At 38.2% G+C, this 23161-nt stretch overlaps 1 protein-coding gene and 2 long non-coding RNA genes across 3 annotated transcripts in view; 1 reads left to right on the forward strand and 2 right to left on the reverse strand.

The window, feature by feature from the left end:
• Positions 1-23161, reverse strand: part of LOC5575270 — a 41427-nt gene that overhangs the window by 300 nt on the left and 17966 nt on the right. Inside the window, exon 3 of the mRNA XM_001661825.2 lies at positions 65-413. Within this exon, the coding sequence (XP_001661875.1) occupies positions 65-413 (349 nt within the window). The remainder of the gene's footprint in view (positions 1-64; positions 414-23161) is intronic.
• On the reverse strand, positions 14933-15393 carry LOC110679252. Its single transcript, XR_002502336.1, has 2 exons — positions 15102-15393; positions 14933-15034 (listed from the first exon to the last, which is right to left on the reverse strand). It is a non-coding gene; the product is annotated as an uncharacterized LOC110679252 (long non-coding RNA).
• Positions 21178-21578, forward strand: LOC110679253. The gene is made up of 2 exons (XR_002502337.1): positions 21178-21409; positions 21477-21578. It is a non-coding gene; the product is annotated as an uncharacterized LOC110679253 (long non-coding RNA).

Genomic DNA, 23161 nt, shown 5'->3' on the forward strand with positions numbered 1-23161 from the left:
TAAATACCAAAAGTCAATCCCAACCCGATTTGCGCAAGTCATTGATCCGAACTGTCGCCATTACCTGGTTTAGAAGAACAATTTTGTGTCGCAGGAACTTCTTCGTTTCGACTGAGTCGTACAGGGATCCCTCCTGAAGAATGACGTTCGGTCTCTTTCGCAATTCGTCGTCCAGCGGAGAGAGCTGTTCCACCTGCAGATACATGTTGTCCTTTTCGCCATGGTTCAGCGTTGCCTTTATGCGCAGATTTAGACCGGAGATGACGAACACGGGACTGCTTAGAACGCTCAGGTTGGATTGGAGCCGTTCGGTGAAGCGTTCAATTTTCCAGAAGTATTTGAACACCTTGGTTTCCCCGCTGGAGATGACTGTGTTGTTGAACCTGTACACCTCGTAGTCGCGTAGTCCTCCACTAATGAAAAAATATAAAAAATATTCGTTGAATAGACACTTTAGGGCAGTTTTGCTATTCTCAAACAACATACGCGCACTATTGGGAGCTCATCGTATTCTACAATCGTTTCGATGTTCAAGGACAACGATGGAAGCATTCCTAACTGACGAAAGTGTGACGATTGAAAGGTGGAAGTAGTACTTCAACGAATATATGAATGCCGTTGAGAGCACATGCAGTGCAGATCATCAAGATGGACCTCAACAGTGCGCACTGTGTTTGTGTTGAATGGTTGTCACCTTTATAAACAGCATCATCTAATACACAACTCCCAAGAAAACATTGCGCATCGTACCTTCGTGCTGTGCGTACACGAATTCTCGCTGCTCTTGCAAGGTTTTAAAAACTACCTAAAGCAATAAAACGATACTTCTCAGTGCTACAAAAACAGTACTTTTCAATGATAAATAAAAAAAAACGGTACTTTTCAATGCTACTAAAACAGTACTATTCAGTACTATTTATTCTACTATTGATCCCTTTACGATCCTTGTTTAGACCCGATTTTTCGTTGGACCCGTTGGCGAAAGCTAGCGGTGGTAATCTTTCTTGGATACCGTCATAGGAAAAAACCTCTTAGGAGGTCTCGTCTTCTTTCGATTATTCACTAAACTTGGTTGCAACTACAAACAAAAGGAATGGTGAATCTCTGAATTCACAACTCTCTTCCAGAAAAGTGGGATTTAAAACTGTCACTAAACATGGCAAGAATGGAAGAAAGGACGTTTCTCCGGAATGCGAACTTTCTTCCAAGGGTGAAATGAATAATGTTGATAATTGCATCCCTTTGATTCAAGTGAGGGTGTTAAAAAGTGCCGCCTATCGTTATCAGTTGTTCCGAATTCGGGGGATTTAGGCAGGAGATCTTGAACTCCATTAGGGGAATCAAGGTTTCCTTCCAAATCGCAAAGAAAGGAGACTGTCGCGTTTTGCCGGAAACTCTTAAAGATCGCGAACTTCTTCTCAAACATCTTGAAGAGAAGAAGCACAAGTTTTTTACTTATGACGACAAAACTGAACGTTTGTTCAAAGTTGTCTTGAAAGGTCTCTCAAGTGACTATAAGTCACCTGAAGAGATCAAAAATGGAATAAATAATTTACTTGGATTTTCCCCAGTCCAAGTAATCATTATGAAAAAGAGAACCCAATCTGGCATTGTTCGGGAAGGGCTTTCTCAAGAATATTTTTTAGTTCACTTTAACAAAAAGGATCTACCTAAGGAAAATCCTTTGCCGATATCGTAGCAGGTAATTTGAACTTTTTCCCTTGTCATATTACGAGTACCCGTTCTAGGGCAAACGCTCCCTTAGTGGAGGTAGCTCCAATAGTGGAGGTAGTGTGTTTTGGCATGTTTCGCGCTAATAAATGATTATGTGATATTTTTGTATTATGTACGATGCGAAAATGATACAAGTAATCGAATAATATTCATGAAATTTAACCGTAAAACTATTTAAAACAATTATTTTGCTTAGTTTTTTTTGCTCCTTTGCACCTATAGTGGTGCATCAGTACCCATAGTGGAGGGTCCCATAAGAAATCAATGGTTTGCGCCACTAAAGGAACCATCCTTAAAATATACCTCCACTAAAGGAACAGTGTTCCTATTATTGGTGCAAGGCTTTTTGCAGGGAAGTTTCAAATGAATCGTGATTTTTATACATTTGAATGATAGAAGGATTTGAAATCTATCTAATGATACGTTAAAATCATATATTTCATGATCTTAACACCGTGTTTTAGCAGTTTTCCCTTAGGTGCACCACTAATGGTACACTTGCCCTAATTGTTTCAAATCAATGGAAAAAAAATTTGGGGTGGGTAATGTCTATTACATTACCGCGGGGTTGACGTAGAACTACGATGATTAATAATTTGATTTGTCATGTGTATGAATTTGTAAGTGTACTAGTTTTGTGTTGTTATTGATCTGTTTGAGCTGAAAACATAATCAATTGGTCACCACCAGCGACTGACCAATCGATTTAGTTTTCAGCTCAAACGGATGTTTGGTTCTCCAAATCCGTGCTCTTGAAAATTTAAGGTTTGGCTTCGATTTATTTTCACCTTAATGTCAACCCTTCCAGCAATTCATGTTCGACCAATTTCTCACGCATTAGAATTCTCCCCAATTTTCAAAAAATTCTAAGCCCAACACATTATTGGCACATACCCATTTCCCAGATTGGTCGATCAGAAAGCGAAGAGCACAAAAGGGAGGAGCATCATCTGCTATTCTGAGGTTATAAAACATGCTTCCTTCGTCGGATTCAGTTTCATTCTAATTCCGCTTTCGAGCTGGTAAGAGCTCCTCCGAACTTGCTCAGCGAGAAGTACCTCGCTGCTAGAAATCTGCTGAGCTGTTAATTTTCAAGCTGCCAATCCAGCATCTGGTCTGTGGAATCGCTCAAGATTTCTAGGTTGACCGATCCGCGCTTCTAGATTTCGCCTCGTGGTAAACTCGTGGTCACAGCATCCAAGCTCAATCGGCCCTTTTCAGGGCCAACATAATGGGTTTATTGGATGATATTTACTGATTTGTCTATAATGATCTAAATATCGCGGTATACTACAATTTGGTTCACATAATTTACCCCACATAATTACATGAATTTGAGAATTTACCACTGCAGCGCTATCGGACCGTAATAACATCATGCTACTCAGCATTATGGTATTTCTAACAGCATCGTTGATTTATCATATAATGGGGGAATACTTCCTGAATTCTCGAGTATGGAAATTGGAAAATGTATTAAAATTGCGACAGATTTTAAATACTGTTCAATCAACTGTTTTCTGACCAATTGTAATAAGCAACTATTGATCTGAAATTTTTCTACATGTTAGTCTATTGCGTTAATCTGAGAAATAGGCTATATGAAATTGATGTCTTGGCAAGGGATGTACAAGATGAGCATTATGTATTAATTTTCCAATTTCCGTACTCGAGAATTTTGGAAGCGGGGGCCGTGATGCTCGGGATGGATTGTCCTCCATGACTGGTCCAGGCTGGATATATTCGTGGGGAGAAACTCGACCCTTTGCTGCAGGAATTTCATTAACAACTCTTTGGTAAAGCAGAAATATTCCGAGGAAATTTCTGATAAAAGTGAACTTTTTCAAAACAACTCTTATTGATTGGAATATTTATCAACAACTCTTTGTTAAGTAAAATCATCCTTAATAACTCTTTGCTCTATCGCCAAACCAAACCATTTCATTCAATGCATCAAGTACAAGAATATGAATGGTAAGGAGAGGCAGATGGTGTATATTTTGCTGGCGTTTTTTTTCCAACAGGTCGCCGGTTGGCGCTGACTACTAATCCGTCCACTGAATGATTTTCAGTTGTTGCTTTTGCTCTCTGGTTCCGTTCGCTACTCGCACACTGCTGTGGCTTTCAAGCACTCTTCTTCGCTGCTCCGCTGCTTGATCCGTTCGTTATGCCGTTCGATTTGTGAATGAGCTGGGAGCAGAACAACCAGTGGTTTTATTTGCTCGAGCTTCGTTCACCGATGGCCAGTGGTGGGGCTCTCGCTTGGTTGTATCGTCACTCCGTTCGCTACTCGCACGCGATTGGTTATTGCTTTCGCGCTATTTTCGTTGATGCACAGAGGAGCACCTAGAACAAATTCGTGGCCATAATTTCAAATTTGAAAAATTGAGATTTTTGACCCGGCTATATTTTTTAAACATAGCTAATAGTATGCCGCATGTTGTGGCTACATTGATAAGACGTCATATAACCTGGAAAAACTGTTAAAAGAGTTCAAAAAAGCAGGTTTTTCAATAGTATTTTTTATTTGTTTATATTATATAATCAGAATAATTGTTTACTTGCGACAATTTTTCCAAAATCAACATATATTTTTTACTGAACTTTTTGTTTATGAATACAAAAAGAGCTTCTGCATGAAATTTTCCAAAAAAAAAATTTTAATTGTTTATTTTTAAGGCGAGTTTGTACAACAAACTTTTAGTCATTTTTCGTAAACTTCAGTATTGAAAAAGTTACCTTATACGGCAATGTCCGGCAAAGTTTCGACCACAGTGTGAAACTTACATATATTATCTATCAGTTACAGCATAAAACTTTTCCGCATATTTCCGCACTTGAAATTTTAAGCCTTTTGAAATTTGCAATTTTTATCATTTTTTCGAATATTTTTGCCCGCTTTTCAATAACCTTCTATCCCTAATCAATTAAAGTGCATGTTATTAATGCGTTTGTTCAATGTGATGTCCGAGAAAATTATAATTTAAACATATTTCTTTTATTTGCATAACTGACTTAAGTAAAATTGTCAATTTTATAAATCACGTATATCACAGTTTTTACACATGACATCGCTAAATCAGATTTTGTCAATTTTTAAAATAAACAGAAATGCTTTGTAAGAGACGCAATGGTGCCATGGTTTAAAACTCCATGTGTTTTGAACTTCTTCTTCTTCTTCTTCTTCTTCTTCTTGGAATAACGTCCTCAGAGGGACAGAGCCTGCTTCTCAGCTTAGTATTCAATGAGCACTTCCACAGTTATTAGCATCACATTAATAGGTTTTCAGGAATACCGTAGTTTCGGTTGAAATGGATATTTTTTCCCGGTTTGTTTTATCTGTTATTTTTAATGTTGACAATGCCAAACAACTGTATACAGAAAAACAAGTACGATGGTAAACCTCATCGGCTCATGTACAGAAATTTTCTAACAAATGTGGTTCTAGTGCTGAAAATAATCTCTAAAATAAAAACTGGGGGGATTCGAAGTGAAAATAATCACTTGTCAATGCGATTATTGAGAGTTTTTGAAATTATTCTACATAGTGAATTCCAGCTCCCTGAATACGAATATGCATTCCAAATTTGAAAAAAAATTCTATTTCTGGAAATAATTTTTAAAAAATCAAGAATTTTGCGGAAAACGCCTCAATGTAGGCAATTATGAAAAAAGTTTCCTGATGTCTAACCGATACTGAATTATTACAACAAAATGAGCTCATTGGTATGAGTTTTGTTGATGAAAACTGGTTAGGATATGTATTTTAGGCATCCTACCAAACTTTAAGGCTGTTTTTGAATGTTTGTGAATATCAAAAACAAATCTTCACAACACTCGATCCAATAATAGTCAACAACGTTCATTCACGCCATTGTTTGGAAAAAATCGACAGTATATACGCTTAAAAGTCCGTTTCATCGAGTTTTATGGTCCCAACTTTCAGAAATGACGTGTATCTAAAGGATTCTCAATGAACTTGAAAGTTGTGTGTGAAAAATGGATGAATTAAGCAACAAATGTCATGATTTTATATTCATGGGAATAGGAGTTGTTCCAGCTGTAATGTTTTTACCTGATTATGCTGTCAAATTTTTACCTAATTATGTTCACCTAATTATGAAAGAATTCTTATGAGTATGCGTCTACTTTTTCTTTAAAATTTTAAGACTGATGGACTTAGGCTAACTCCTAGTTTTGTCGATTCACATTTATAAAATAAAGAGAGTCAAAATAATCCGTTCGTGATATCTTGAAATTTTTGGATCAGATTTTTTGAACGAATGAGCCATACATAAAATTTTTGCAAAAGGCATGGAGAAAGCGTTTCAGATATAACATATCAGTCAATATTATTCAATTAAAAAGAAATTTGATTTCATGAATTCCAAATGTAATATTGCATTGTATTCTTTTAGAAGAAAAAGAATATCTGGAAATGAATTTCTATGCATACTTACAAAAAATGTTTGAGCTGGAATATCCAATAACTGTTAAAATTCTAATTATTCATCGATTGCTTACCCTCTTGGCGAGATAGATGCGCATCAACTTATGACGTACAAACCTATTTTCCATCTGTTGCTAGAATATTCAACAAACATGAACTCAAAAACTTTTTGTCTTCAACGGTATTTTTTTATCGATACGAATACTCATTGATATGTGGATAATTGTCCTGAAACGGTTCGAAATGAGTCCTAATTGAGTTATAACAATTTTTTAATCAATATCAAAGTATGAGCAGATCATTTAGGGTAAAAAATAATTTTGGCCATGATTTACCCAAATTACTCTTGTGTGTGATGGTGTAATTCTTCGCTGAGAAAAAAAATGCAACTCTTTTGATTTTTCATGCAAAATGACCAACTTTGATAAACTATATCTCAATTATTTATGGACTGATTTGAATGAAATTTTAACAGAATATCAGACATAACTTAAATTTTAACATATGTTTTTGAGTGATTTTTCCAATCACACGTTGAAAAGCAGTAACGGTTTGACTAAAGTGTTTTTTTTGACGATTTTTTATGATTGACATATCTAAACATATTGAAGGAATAGCTTCATGGTATCTTCAGAAAAGTTGTAGATTTTGACGAGATGAATAAGTTTGCTGAAGACAGTTTTTGTGTAAGGCTATCAGATTTTAAGATAAAAAGTTTTGAATTTTTCGTCGAAAATTATAGTTTAGTCAAACCGTTATTACTTATAAACTTGTGATTGGAAAAATTATTCAGAAATATATGTTAAAATTCAAGTTACATCTGATGTTCTGTGAATGTTTCATTCGAAAATATTTCCATAAATAACTGAGATCTAACCTACCAAAGTTGGTCATATTGTATGGAAAATCGAAAAAATTGCAAATGCATGTGAATAAGTTGGGGCCTTCCTTAGCCGAGTGGTTTGGTTAGAGTCCGCGGCTACAAAGCAAAGCCATGCTGAAGGTGTCTGGGTTCGATCCCCGGTCAGTCCAGGATCTTTTCGTAATGGAAATTTTCTTGACTTCCCTGGGCATAGAGTATAATCGTACCTGCCACACGATATACGAATGCAAAAATGGAAACTTTGGCAAAGAAAGCTCTCAGTTGCACAACAGCAACAGGGTGGCGGATCACAGGGATTTAGTTGAAATCTGGAAACGTAGCTCAATCTTGAAATCTTGAGCGATTTCACAAACCAGATTCTGGATTAACAGCTCAGCAGGCTTCTAGCAGCGAGGTACTTCTCGCTAAGCAAGTTCGGAGGAGCTCTTACCAGCTCGAAAGCGGAAATGGAATGAAACTGAATCCAAAGAAGGCAGCATGTTTTATAACCTTGGAATAGCAGATGATGCTCCTCCCTTTTGTGCTCTTCGCTTTCTGATCGACCAATCTGGGAAATGGGTATGTGCCAATAATGTGTTTTGCTTGGAATTACTTGAAAATTGCGGAGAATACTAATACAGGAGAAATTGGTCGAACATGAATTGTTGGAATGATTGGCATTCCCTAAATATTCAATACGAGCTATTGAAAATTAATAGTTTTCTTTATTATGACGGTAAATTTATGATCCTTGGGTGCCAAAATTATTACAATTGTTCAACGAGAATGTCTTTTCAAAAGCATTCTAAATATGTCGCAATTTTGTCACATGGGATAATTTTCCTAATCAAAGTGTTCCCATAAAATATGGAACATAAAAGGCGCTGTTGGAAAAGCCACTCTATTTTGCAATCGTTGTGAAATGTTGAGCACTCACCCCGACGGCACTGCAGCAGCGTCCGCGAGTACAATCTCATATGGTTGAGTCATAAATTATTCACGACAAATGAAATTTTGTATGAGGCCGTGAAATTGATTTAGGAATACTAGAAGTTATAAATAAAGTCGGAAATATTTCTCTTTCAACTCTTTTCCACAAATTTGATGGCTCTAAAAAGTAAGAGGTTGTTTCCGAGATACAACCGCCAAGTTGACGTTGGATAACGTTAGCTTCATCTATTTCCTGGCTCGAGACCGGCACAAACTTATGAGAGATTTCTACTGATAAAAATCCAATCAATTTTCATATTATTTGTTGCATGTCAATTCCGTCCTATTGTGGACATTGTGTGTTAGCACAGAAAATCTGTCGTGTAAGTTTGGTTCGGATAACACTTCAACACCGATAGACCGTTATACTCGAAGAAGTTCCGCACCATGAAGAACTTTTTCTGCTTCGTAGTGGTATCCGGAGAAATGTAGAGACAAATCTGCTCGGCCGTCATGGTCCTGCAGGAAGCGAATGGCCTATCTGATCGGTTTGTTTAGGATTACCAACCTGTGCGCGATCCAAGCCAAGCGTGTCAGCATCATACCGAAGGACATCCAACTGACTCGTCGTATCCGTGGAGAACGCGCTTAAATTGAATTGCAGCACAATTTCCAACAAAACGGGTCATTCGATGTAAAAGAGTTACAACCAGAGACACTTCATCTATAACTATTAATTGATTTATTAATTTATTTATCAATTATATTGTTGGTTGATTAGTTTTCTAGTTAGCTGTTGCTGATTAGTTTTAGCTCTTTGTTTGACAAATTGATACTCTGATCGCTCTAGCATGCATTTGCATGTAGGTAGCGACGATGACAACGGAATTTTTCAAAGTACAGTCACCCCACAATTATGGATAGCACACAGGTATGGATCAGAGTTGGAATAAAACGGGAATATCTCATCAAATACAGGTGCAATTTAGCAGAACACATTTTACCTACGTTAACCATAAATCTGTACAGCATCGTAATCAATCATAATATGCTTAAGTATATTTTTTCCGTCCGTATGAAATAAAATGTCAACCGTATTCCCAGAAGCGTTGATTCATATCTTTGGGGCATTGAAACCCATACCACAGTTATAACTGATCCACATCTGTGGGGTGGACATCGTTTGGAATTTCTATTGAAATCGACACTTTTTGGTAAATAACCGAGAATTTTGAGCTGTATTCTCGAAAACAACTATTTTCTGCATGGTCAGGAAGGTAATTTTAATTTGTACAGTATCACCATGTGTTTTAATCATATTTTGTTCTGAAAAATGACCCTTAGTTGATCCATAACTGTGGGGTCACTGTAAGTAAAGTTTGTAAGGATGCTTAAAATATATCCCCGAGCCCGATTTCATCTTCTAAACTGGTACCAATTAGCTCATACGGTTGAAATAATTAAATTTCTGTTGGATATCAGGTTTTTCCTTAAGAAATTGCCTACATCTAGGCGTTTTTATCACAATTATAGAAATTAACTATTCATTATTTCTTTACATATTGCATTATTAAGCATTTTGCAAGAATATTCGAATTCAGGGAGCTCATATTCATTATGTAGAGTCGTTTCAAAAAATAACAATAATCGCATTGACAAGTGATTAATTTCACCCCGAAATGGGATTTCCCGATTTTCTATTTAAGGGATGATTTTTAGCACTAAAACCACATTTGTTATAACATTTTGGCACATGAGCCAAAGAGGTTGACCGTCGTACTTGTATTCAGTTGTTTGGCATTTTCAACATGATTGAAAACAGACACGAAAAACCATGAAAAATGATCAATTTCACTCGAAATTACGGCACATGTAAACTTCAAAACGTCAAAGCCTTATAACAGCAAGAAAAATGTGCTTTTCTATGAAAAATAAGACATGCCTCGATATTTACCTATTTTTCAATAGTTTAGTCATGAAAATCAATAGTTTTCATTATTTGAGTAGATTCGTAGAAAGATTTCCAATCGATTGGTGCAAGAATCTTGAAAATTTATGCGGGCATTAGTAAGTTATTAACAGTCAAAATCTAACCACTTTTCGTGACGCGAGCGATTTTTCGTTTTTCGAAATTGTACCCCAGTATGTTGCCGTAAGACGTTATCCAACGTCAAAAGAACCGATGGCTTTGTTAGCTTCGATGTTGTTACGGATAAATAACACTGCTCGGACCAGCAAAACTCAGGGGGCTTCTGGTATTTGCTCCTAACGGGATTGCTTCTTGACCACCAATGATGGTTTCATCACGAGTCGAAATTTTGAAGCGCGGGTCAACAGCTCCTCGGCCGATGAAATTTGCGGCGGCGATGACGATGGCTGGGTGAACGCAAACAAGCGGTGAACCACAAAGCGAGAATGACTCGCCCGACCGTGTTCACAGTTCGACCGCAATTTCTCCTGTGGACTGCTTCCTCTTCTTCTTCTAGGCGGCAGCGGTGATGGCTTTAGCTTCGAACGGCATCTTCTCTCGCTCGCTCGACAGTTTGATTTGAGCGAAGCAAGACAAACGGGGGCGTCCCTCGCTATCGATGTCTGTGCCTGAGAAGCACGCCCGGTCAGAACAAGCCGATCTGTCGCCTGCTGAGATGCGAGCCAATCGGAGAGTGAAAAGCAAATGACGTCAAATTTTCTCTAGCCACCCCCTTATAGATTTGCTTGAAATCAACGTTCTCTTTTAAAACAGTTATTAAACTATTTGGACAGGTATGTGGGACTCAGTAAGTAAACGACATGAAGCTTTGATGTCATATCTTTCGATTGAGATGCTAATCAAGAAATTTCGTTAAGCCAGCGAAAAGTTATAAACGTTTAAAATATTTCATGCCAACGTAACGCTCTTGGTTTTGAAATTCCAATTTCACTCCTGTATAGAGAAGAGAGACGTACTTCTACGTCAAAAAACTGCAACTCTTTTGATTTTTCATGCAAAATAACCAACTTTGATAAACCATATCTCAGTTATTTATGAACCGATTTGAATGAAATTTTCACAGAATATCAGAAATAACTTAAATTTTAACATATATTTTTGAGTGATTTTTCCAATCACACGTTGAAAAGCAGTAACGGTTTGACTAAAGTGAATTTTTCGACGATTTTTTATAATTGACATAACTAAACAGCAAAGTTGTAGATTTTGACGAGATGAATAAGTTTGCTGAATACAGTTTTTGTGTAAGGCTATCAGAATTTAAGATAAAAAGTTTTGAATTTTTCGTCGAAAATTACAGTTTAGTCAAACCGTTATTACTTAAAAACTTGTAATTGGAAAAATTATTCAAAAATATATGTTAAAACTCAAGTTACATCTGATATTCTGTGAATGTTTCATTCGACAATATTTCCATAAATAACTGAGATCTAACTTACCAAAGTTGGTCATTTTGTATGGAAAATCGAAAAAGTTGCAAATGCATGTGAATAAGTTGGGGCCTTCCTTAGCCGAGTGGTTTGGTTAGAGTCCGCGGCTACAAAGCAAAGCCATGCTGAAAATGTTTGGATTCGATTCCCGGTCGGTCCAGGATCTTTTCGTAATGGAAATTTTCTTGAATTCCCTGGGCATAGAGTATAATCGTACCTGCCACACGATATACACATGCAAAAATGGAAACTTTGGCAAAGAAAGCTCTCAGTTAATAACTGTGGAAGTATCATAAGAACATTAAGCTGAGAAGCAGGCTCTGTCCCAGTGAGGACGTTAATGCCAAGAAGAAAAAGAAGAAGAAGAATAAGAAGATGTGAATAAGTTCTCAGTTTATTCGACAAACCAGCTAAATATTTCATGGGTGCACAACAGCAACAGGGTAGCGGATCACAGGGATTTAGTTGAAATCTGGAAACGTAGCTCAATAGTGAGCAAGTTCGGAGGAGCTCTTACCAGCTCGAAAGCGGAAATGGAATGAAACTGAATCCAACGAAGGCAGCATGTTTTATAACCTTGGAATAGCAGATGATGCTCCTCCCTTTTGTGCTCTTTCTGATCGACCAGTCTGGGAAATGGGTATGTGCCAATAATGTGTTGGGCTTGGAATTACTTGAAAATTGTGGAGAATACTAATACGTGAGAAATTGGTCAAACATGAATTGTTGGAATGATTGGCATTTCCTAAATATTCAATACGAGCTATTGATAATCAATAGTTTTCTTTATTATGATGGTAAATTTCTGATTCATGGGTGCCAAAATTATTACAATTGTTCAATGAGAATGTCTTTTCAAAAGCATTCTAAACATGTCGCAATTTTGTTACATGGGATAATTTTCCTAATCAAAGTGTTCCCATAAAATATGGAACATAAAAGGCGCTGTTGGAAAAGCCACTCTATTTTATAATCGTTGAGCACTCACCCCGACGGCACTGCAGCAGCGTCCGCGAGTACAATCTCAAATGGTTGAGTCATAAATTATTCATGACAAATGAAATTTTGTATGAAGCCGTGAAATTGATTTACGAATATTAGAAGTTATAAATAAAGTCGGAAATATTTCTCTTTTAACTCTTTTCCACAAATTTGATGGCTCTGAAAAGAACCGATGGCTTTGTAAGCTTCGATGTTGTTACGGATAAATAACACTGCTCGGACCAGCAAAACTCAGGGGGCTTCTGGTATTTGCCCCTAACGGGATTGCTTCTTGACCACCAATGATGATTTCATCACGAGTCGAAATTTTGAAGCGCGGGTCAACAGCTCCTCGGCCGATGAAATTTGCGGCGGCGATGACGATGGCTGGGTGAACGCAAACAAGCGGTGAACCATAAAGCGAGAATGACTCACCCGACCGTGTTCACAGTTCGACCGCAAATTTTCCTGTGGACTGCTTGCTCTTCTTCTTCTTTTTCTTCTTGGCGGCGGCAGCGGTGATGACTTTGGCTTCGGACGACATCTTCTCTCGCTCGCTCGACAGTTTGATTTGAGCGAAGCAAGACAAACGGGGGCGTCCTTCGCTATCGATGTCTGTGCCTGAGAAGCACGCCCGGTCAGAGCAAGCCGATCTGTCGCCTGCTGAGATGCGAGCCAATCGGAGAGTGAAAAGCAAATGACGTCAAATTTTCTCTAGCCACCCCTATTTATAGATTTGCTTGAAATCAACATTCTATTTTAAAACAGTTATTAAACTATTTAAACAGGTATGTGGGATTCAGTAAGTAAACGACATGAAGCTTTGATGTCTTATCTTTCGATTGAGGTGCTAATCAAGAAATTTCGTTAAGCCAGCGAAAAGTTATAAACGTTTAAAATATTTCATGCCAGCGTAACGCTCTCGGTTTTGAAATTCCAATTTCACTCCTGTATAGAGGAGAAAGACGTACTTCTACGTCAAAAAACCCAGCCGCCACAGGAAACTTCTACTCCGCCTCCTCGTCTACCGAAAGTTCTAACGGAAAATCATCAGATAATGTACCCACTTCAAGTGATATGTGTCCCTCTGATTTTATTTTTCTAACTGAACAATTGAATCTAATGATTGATGCAATGTTCAAAGCCATTATGACTGAAGCAGTCCAAGTTTGTGTAAAATTTACTAATCAAATTGTTATTGGATTACTTTTTTCTGACGGATCCAAATAATAATTTAAATATTTTAAATTGGAATGCTCGTTCTTTGAATGGTAAAGAAGACGAGCTGTTTAATTTTCTTACAGCTAAAAACGTGCATATAGCAGTTATTACTGAAACCTATTTAAAACCTGGATCCACACTAAAAAAAGATCCTAATTTTTTTGTCTGTCGTAATGATCGACTTGATGGGGCATGTGGGGGAGTTGCAATCATAATTCATAGGAATATAAAACATCAACTGTTTTCGGCATTTGAAACTTTAGGTGTTTCTGTTGAAACACAGTTTGGTAAATATACTTTCATAGCTGCCTATTTGCCTTTTCAATGCTCTGGACTCCGGGTCTGAAAGACTTCCTGTAAGAGCTGGTGTCCCTCATGGTAGCATTTTGGGGCAAATATTATACAATATTTTTACATCTGACTTACCTGAGCTACCTTAGGGATGTCAAAAATCTTAGTTTGCGGATGACATAGGTCCTCTTCGCCAAAGGACAAAGCCTGCGTGTCATCTGTAGTCGATTGCAAAAAAGTTTGGATATTTGTTTTAATACTTGCAAAAATGGAAGATTTCAAAGGTCGATTCCAGTACACGAGACTGCAGATAGTCATTCAGTCGAGGTCGAAATACGCGTATCTGTCCAAGGATACAAACTATAGTATAATTAAACGAATCTCGAAGAAAGTTATTAATTTAGGTTAAATAAAATAATTTAAAAAACATACATTAGTTTTAAGATTATTACTTAAAACCGAGATATACCCGGGAATTTGTAGAACACACCGAGAAAATATGTATTTCAAACAAAAGTATACCGCTTTGCTTCAATATCAAACACTAAAAACTAGATTTTTTTTCTAGGAGCTGTAGAATTGTCTGTCGTACTTCGTACTACAACTCGTACTTCGCATCATGACTAATTTTTGGTGAGTTGGTAGACTGCCCATATTTGCATATTTCTAACATTTGACAAATAAAGGCATTGAGTAAATGGAGTATCAAGTGTGTATTTTTTGCCAATATGGGAGGAAACCAAAATATCTAAAAATTATCGTCGAACAATACTTATTTGAAGCTTAAATTGTGTACAGCTCATTGGGTATTAACCCAGAAAAAATCAGTGGGGGTTGTGTACAAGACACGACCGCATGACGTTAACTACGCCATGTGATTTGCTGCATTTGAATTTAAGTCAATTGTCATATTTGCAACCTTCCTTTAGTTATAATTCAGAATATAACGGTTTGTGAATTTAAGAACAGTGAGAAGCTCTCCGTTCGGCAAAGTGCTCCAGTCAGTCAGTCAGTCATTGGTTGAATTGATCACCGTGAACTTCTATTTAATATTATATATTGGCTTTTCTCGGTGACAACAGACAAAAACAGCATATTTTGCGTTACGCGTTTCGGCTTACTTCACTTCAGCCCTCATCAGACGCCTAAAATTACATTTATTAAACAGTTACAATTTACAAAGAACATTTCAATTTTCACATAAACACTTACAACATGCTGAACGCAACCTTACAGCTTGGTCTGTCACAACTATACTAATGGTTTTCCCAAAACCCCAATTAACGAGCGCACCTTGCTCATCACCCAGTTTCATTTTCGTCAATGTTTCCTCTCTCAGTCGTCCGTGTATGTGGCTCTCCACGCAGTCTCGCCAATAGACCATTGTACGTGGAGTTGAAATTACCGCACTCACGTTGCAGGTTTACGGTCTCTCTTTCTCCCTGCTTTTTGATATGGAAGACCTCTGCGATCATCCTGGTCTCTGGGTTCTCGATGCGTTCCAAAACAGTCTTTTTTTTCGAAATCAAAGACACCTTCTTCGATCGTGTGCACTGCTAATCCCGATTTTGGATTCCTCTTTTTGCTGTCATTCTTGTGTTCTGCAATCCTCACTTCCAGCATGCGTTTCGTCTGTCCAATGTAGACTTTACCATCAGCCGCACCACATGGTATGGAGTACACCACATTCTTCTGCTTCCCTGGTGCTATGGGATCCACAAACGGCGTACACAAACACTATAACACAATGGAAGTAGATAGTACGTTAGATCAACCCCACAAATATGTGTCTACGCCATACATACCGTGCCTGAGTGAAAAGCTTGGGAAAATCTTGCGGAGAAATAATGTGATCCTTGCTTCCAAAACAAGATCAAAAACACTGTTTTCAGTAAAACTAAGGATCCCATAGCACCAGGGAAGCAGAAGAATGTGGTGTACTCCATACCATGTGGTGCGGCTGATGGTAAAGTCTACATTGGACAGACGAAACGCATGCTGGAAGTGAGGATTGCAGAACACAAGAATGACAGCAAAAAGAGGAATCCAAAATCGGGATTAGCAGTGCACACGATCGAAGAAGGCCATGTCTTTGATTTCGAAAAAAACGACTGTTTTGGAACGCATCGAGAACCCAGAGACCAGGATGATCGCAGAGGTCTTCCATATCAAAAACTATAAGGGTACATCCCTATGGGGTTGTACGAACTGGTGACGTAGGACCACGACGGTTTATGTAATTGATTTTGATGTCGTTCTTGTTGCTCGTTTTGACTTCATACTGTTTTCAGTGCTCGAAAATTTCGTAAATATTTATGCATATAACGATTTGCAGCCAAGTGTACGTTTAATCATGTCCCAAATATACTTTATATTTATCCGAAGAAAGTGAGTTCGTTTTGTATGAACATTACAATTTGGTCAATCATTCGTCATACTTATCTATGAGGATGTGAAATTTCACTTCAGGTTGTATGATGATTTTGATATTATATTATGAAATATATGATAGCATTGGAAAGAACAGTAGTTCCTCAATGTTCACCATGCTAAACTAAACAGCGAATATTTAATAGTAATGTGTCTATAGGAAATTATTCAAGGATTGTAATGAAAGCTCCGGTCATCGCTTTGTTGGTCTTATGGTTTGAGAGAAATATTATTCATTGCTTGGCAATGTGATAAATAAAGTCGGAAATATTATTCTGTTAACTCTTTTACGCACATTTGTGGCCCTGGTGGCTTTGTTAGCTCGGATGTTGTCATAGATGAATCGCACTACAGGATGTTATCAGTTGATTGCCATGGTTAAACGGAGAATCCTCAACACAAGTGTATAAATTTGAATAAGTTATCTGCTTATACGACGAAACAGCTGAATGTTTGGTGGTAGGGATGGCACACATCAGCAACAGGTAGTGGATCACACGGCTGAAGTCGAAATCTGGAAATGTAGCTCAATTTTGAAATCTTGAGTCGAAATCTAGAAGCGCGGGTCAATCTAGGGCGATTTCACAAACCAGACGCTGATCAACAGCTAAGCAGGCTTCTGGCTGCAAGGTGCTCCTCGCTAAGCAGGTTTGGATGATTTCTTACCAGCTCGGAAGTCAAAACGGAATGAAACCGAATCCAACGAAGGAAGCATGCTATATACCCTTAGATTAGCAGATTATGCTCCTCCCATTCGTGCTCTTCTCTTTCTAGTCGACCAATCTGGAAAATGGGTATGTGCCAATAATGTGTTGGGCTAAGAATTACTTGAAAATTGCGGAAAATGATAATGCGTGAGAATTTGGTCGAACATGAATGAAAGGGTTGACAATTACTAAATATTCTATAGATAGCTATTAATAATCAATAGTTTTCCTTAGTATAAAGATGAATTTCTGATTAATGCGTGCCAAAATGATGAAAATTGTTCTATCAGAATTTCTCTTCAAAATCATTCTAAATATGACGCAATTTTGTTACATGTGATAATTTTCATAATCGAAATGCTCCCATAAAATATGGCAAATCAAAGACACTGTTGGAAATGCCACTCTAGTTTACATTCGTTGTGAAATGTTGAGCACTCACCCCGACGGCACTGTAGCAGCGTCCACGAATAGTCTCAAATTGTCGTGCCATCAATTATTCATGACAAATTAAATTTTCTACGAAACTGTGAGATTGATTGAGGAATATAAGATGTAATAAGGTCGGAAATATTATTCTTTCAACTCTTTTCCACAAATTTGATGGCCCTGACAAGGGCCGATGGCTTTCTTAGCCTCGATGCGATCATAGATAAATAGCACTGCGGGATTGATCAGTTGATTGCCATGGTCCGTGGATGGCGCACAACAGCACTCTTGAAATCTTCAGCGATTTCATATGTCCGACGCTTGTTTCGCTGCTCTTTTCTCTTCGGATCAGCAACTCTGGCGGCTTCTGGAAATTGGCTCCTAACGGGCTTGCTTCTTGACCACCGATCACCGGACGCTGGATCGCTAGCTTGAAATCAGCAAGTGCGGACGTCGCTGCACAGGATCGGAGGAGCTCTTGCCAGCTCGGAAGTAGAAACGGAATGAAACCGAATCCAACGAGGGAAGCATGCTATATACCCTTAGATTAGCAGATTATGCTCCTCCCTTTCGTGCTCTTCTCTTTCTAATCGCCAATAATGAGTTGGACTTAGAATTACTTGATAATTGCGAAAAATGATAATGCGTGAGAAATTGGTCGAACATGAATGAAAGGGTTGGCATTTACTAAATATTCAATAGTTCGCTATTGATAATCAATAGTTTTCCTTAGTATCAAGGTGAATTTCTGATTAATGCGTGCCAAAATGATGAAAATTGTTCTATCAGAATTTTTGTTCAAAACCATTCTAAACATGTCGCAATTTTGTTACATGTGATAATTTTCATAATCGAAGTGCTCCCACAAAATATGGCAAATCAAAGATACTGTTGGATGTGCCACTCTAGTTTACATTCGTTGTGAAATGTTGAGCACTCACCCCGACGGCACTGCAGCAGCGTCCACGAATAGTCAATTATTCATAACAAATTAAATTTTGTATGAAGCTGCGAGATTGATTGAGAAATATAAGATCTAATAAGGTCGGAAATATTATTCCTTCAACTCTTTTCCACAAATTTGATGGTCCTGACAAGGTCCGATGGCAGATAAATAGCACTGCGGGAAGTTATCAATTGATTGCCATGGTCAAACGGGAAATCCTCAACGCAAACAGCAACAGCAACGGGTAGTGGATCCCCGGGCACAAGTCGAAATCCGGAAACGATGCTCACTCTTGGAATCTCGAGCGATTCCGACGCTCGATTAGCAGCAACTCCTCGGATCAGCAACTCTGGGGGCTTCTGGTAATTGGCTCCTAACGGGCTTGCTTCTTCACCGCCGATGCTGAATGTATCACGGGTCGAAGAGCGCGGATAAATTTGCGGCGGCGACGACGATGGCTTGGACGCTTCTCCGAGCAGCAGTAGTTTGCCGCTCGGAGAAACGCCCAAGCCATCGTCATCGCCGCCGCAAATCAATCTTGCGTCTTCCTCTTCCGACGACACAAATTGGACTGTGACGCGGGTGCAAAAGCAAAGCGAGAATGACTCGCCCGACCGTCTGTAGTCGATTGCAAAAAAGTTTGGATATTTTTTCTTCATACTTGCAAAAATGGAAGATTTCTCCTAATGCTTCCAAAACTCAACTAATAATATTCCCACATAAACCAAAAGCTCTTTATTTGAAACCTTCAAGTAGACATGTTGTCACGATGAGAGGGGTTCCAATAAATTGGTCAGATGAAATTAGGTATCTATGACTCATGCTAGATAAGAATTTAACTTTCAAAAATCACATTGAGGGCATTCAAGCCAAATGTAACAAATATGTAAAATGTCTCTATCCCCTTATTAATAGAAAATCAAAACTTTGTCTTAAGAACAAGCTTTTGATATTCAAACAAATTTTCAGGCCAGCCATGTTGTATGCTGTACCAATATGGACTAGCTGTTGTAATACCAGGAAGAAAGCTCTGCAGAGAATTCAAAATAAAATTTTGAAATGATTCCTATGTAACTCATTGGTATAATACCAATGAGTTACATAGGATATCCAATGTTGAAACATTGGAACAAATGTCAAATAACATAATCAATAATTTCAGGCAAAAATCGTTACAATCTTCTATTGCCACGATTAATGCATTATATGTTTAGGTTAAGTTAGGTTAAGTATATTAAAAACTTTTTTTTCTCTTATAAGCAGGTGAAATCAACTCACCTGTAAAAAATCTGAACTGCTACGGCAAATGAAATGTAATATGTTGTTAACAAAATGTTAATAAAATCTTAGATTTGTTTTACCAAATTAGGATGATAGTGTTGTCTAATAACACAGAACACCTAAATATAAGAAATAATGAATGTAATGTTTGGAATGATACTAATAAAGAAATTAAAAAAAAAAAAAAAAAAAAAAAAAAAAAAAAAAAAAAAAAAAAAAAAAAAAATCTCGCCCGACCGTGTTCACAGTCCGACCGCAAAAAGAAGGCTGAGGGAAGAAGCAGGGACCCGTTTGCTTTTATAGTGGGAAGCGACACCGTCGAAAAGTGCTCGAACGTGATTGGTTGGATAAGAAAGGGGTCAACATTTATCAAATTTTCAATAGTTTTACAACAAAATTCACTTATCGGATATATTACTAACGATGCGTAGATACATTTCTGATCGAATGATACTAAAATCGTAATAATTGGTTCATAAACAACTGAGTTATTAACGTTCAAAATCTCCCCTAATTTCGTTACATGTCTCATTTTCCGTACTTTTAAAGTGAAATGTTGAGCACTCACCCCGACGACACAGCAGCAGCGTCCACGAATAGTCAATTATTCATAACAAATTCAATTTTGTATGAAGCTGCGAGATTGATTGAGAAATATAAGATCTAATAAGGTCGGAAATATTATTCCTTCAACTCTTTACCACAAATTTGATGGTCCTGACAAGGTCCGATGGCAGATAAATAGCACTGCGGGAAGTTATCAATTGATTGCCATGGTCAAACGGGAAATCCTCAACGCAAACAGCAACGGGGGAAACTCGAGCGATTCCGACGCTCGATTAGCAGCAGCTCCTCGGATCAGCAACTCTGGGGGCTTCTGGTATCTGGTTCCTATCGGGCTTGCTTCTTGACCGCCGATGCTGAATTCATCACGGGTCGAAATCTGGGAGCGCGGATAAATTTGCGGCGGCGACGACGATGGCTTGGACGCTTCTCCGAGCAGCAGTAGTTTGCCGCTCGGAGAAGCGCCCAAGCCATCGTCATCGCCGCCGCAATTCAATCTTGCGTCTTCCTCTTCCGACGACACAAATTGGACTGTGACGCGGGTGCAAAAGCAAAGCGAGAATGACTCACCCGACCGTGTTCACAGTCCGACCGCAAAAAGAAGACTGAGGGAAGAAGCAGGGACCATTTGCTTTTATAGTGGGAAGCGACACCGTCGAAAAGTGCTCGAACGTGATTGGTTGGATAAGAAAGGGGTCAACATTTATCAAATTTTCAATAGTTTAACAACAAAATTCACTTATCGGATATATTACTAACGATGCGTAGATACATTTCTGATCGAATGATACTAAAATCGTAATAAATGGTTCATAAACAACTGAGTTATTAACGTTCAAAATCTCCCCTAATTTCGTTACATGTCTCATTTTCCGTACTTTTAAAGTGCACCCCAATATAGAAAACAAAGACGTAGTCCTACGTCAAAAGCAGGGAGAAAGAGAGACCGTAAACCTGCAACGTGAGTGCGGTAATTTCAACTCCACGTACAATGGTCTATTGGCGAGACTGCGTGGAGAGCCACATACACGGACGACTGAGAGAGGAAACATTGACGAAAATGAAACTGGGTGATGAGCAAGGTGCGCTCGTTAATTGGGGTTTTGGGAAAACCATTAGTATAGTTGTGACAGACCAAGCTGTAAGGTTGCGTTCAGCATGTTGTAAGTGTTTATGTGAAAATTGAAATGTTCTTTGTAAATTGTAACTGTTTAATAAATGTAATTTTAGGCGTCTGATGAGGGCTGAAGTGAAGTAAGCCGAAACGCGTAACGCAAAATATGCTGTTTTTGTCTGTTGTCACCGAGAAAAGCCAATATATAATATTAAATAGTCAGTCAGTCAGTCAGTCGAAATCGTCACGTCCAACGAAAATTTCAATTTGTCGTATTCTTCTTCTTGGCATAACGTCCCCACTGCGACAGAGCCTACTTCTCAGCTTAGTGTTCAATGAGCATTTCCACAGTTATTAACTAAGAGCTTTCTTTGCCAAAGTTGCCATTTTCGCATTCGTACATCGTGTGGCAGGTACGATGATACATGCCCAGGGAAATTAAGGAAATTTCCATTACGAAATTACCGACCGGGAATCAAACCCAGACACATTCAGCATGGCTTTGCTTTGTAGCCGCGGACTCTAACCACTCGGCTAAGAAAGGCTCTTATTGGCAATTATTCATAACATATCAGATATTGTATGATGTTACGAGAAGAATTAAGTGATTATAGCAAGTATGTGGTATTAGGAAATATTACACAATTAACTCTTTAGTACACATTTGTTGGCCCTGGAAGGGGCCGATTGAATTTTTAGATTCGAGTAACACAGACACATTTTGACGGCGCATAGACTAAAATCCTCCTCGTCCGAAGAGATTTGCGGTGGCGATGACGATGAACGCTTCTACAGGCGGCTTTGGCTGATATTCTTCAGTCATCTCGTACAAATCTTGCATTAGCGCACACTGATTCATACAGGTCCAATTTTCAAAGCACGAGCCAATCTAGAAATCTTGTTTGATTTCACAAACCAGACGCTGGATTGGCTATTTGAAAATCTACATCTCAGCAGGCTTCTGGCAGCGAAGTACTCCTCGCTGAGCAGGTTCGGAGCTCTTACCAGCTCGAAAGCGAAAATGGAATGAAACCGAATCCGACGTAGAAAGCATGTTTTATTACCTTAGAATAGCAAATGATGCTCCTCCCTTTCGTGTTCTTCACTTTCTGATAGTCCAATCTGGGAAATGGGCATGTGCCAATGATGTGTTGGGCTGAGAATTGCTTGAAAATCTCAGAAAATGCTAATGCGTAAAAAATGAATGATTTGTTGGAAGGGTTGACATTTACTAAATATTCAATAATTAGCTATTGATAATCATTAGTTTTATTTATTATGAAGGTAAATTTCTGATCCATTATTACAATTGCCAAAATTATTACAATTGTGCAATTTGAAGTAGATTATAAAACTGGATTTAGTACAATACCATTAAATTCCACTAGAGTTTGCATCCTTTGACAGATACGCGTATTTCGACCTCAACTGTAAGGCCGTCTTCAGTGTCGTGTACTAGACTCGACTGTGCAATTTTGTTACATGTGATAATTTTCGTCATCGAAGTTGTCCCGTAAAATATGGGAAAACAAAGACGCTGTTTGAAATGCCACTCTATTTTACAATCGTTGTGAAATGTTGAGCACTCATCCCAACGGCACTGCAGCAGCGTCCTCGGAAGCATCCTCATATTGCCGTATTGTCAATTATTCGTAATAAATCAGTTATTGAATGATGCTATGAGATGAATTAAGAGATGTGGTAAACACATTAGGGAATATTACACAATTAACTCTTTAAAACACATTTGTTGGCTCTGAGAAGGGCCGATTGAATTGTTGAATTTGTGTAACACGGACAC

The sequence above is a fragment of the Aedes aegypti genome, chromosome 3, assembly GCF_002204515.2.
Source record: "Aedes aegypti strain LVP_AGWG chromosome 3, AaegL5.0 Primary Assembly, whole genome shotgun sequence".
In the NCBI taxonomy this organism is placed as follows: Eukaryota; Metazoa; Arthropoda; class Insecta; order Diptera; family Culicidae; genus Aedes; species Aedes aegypti.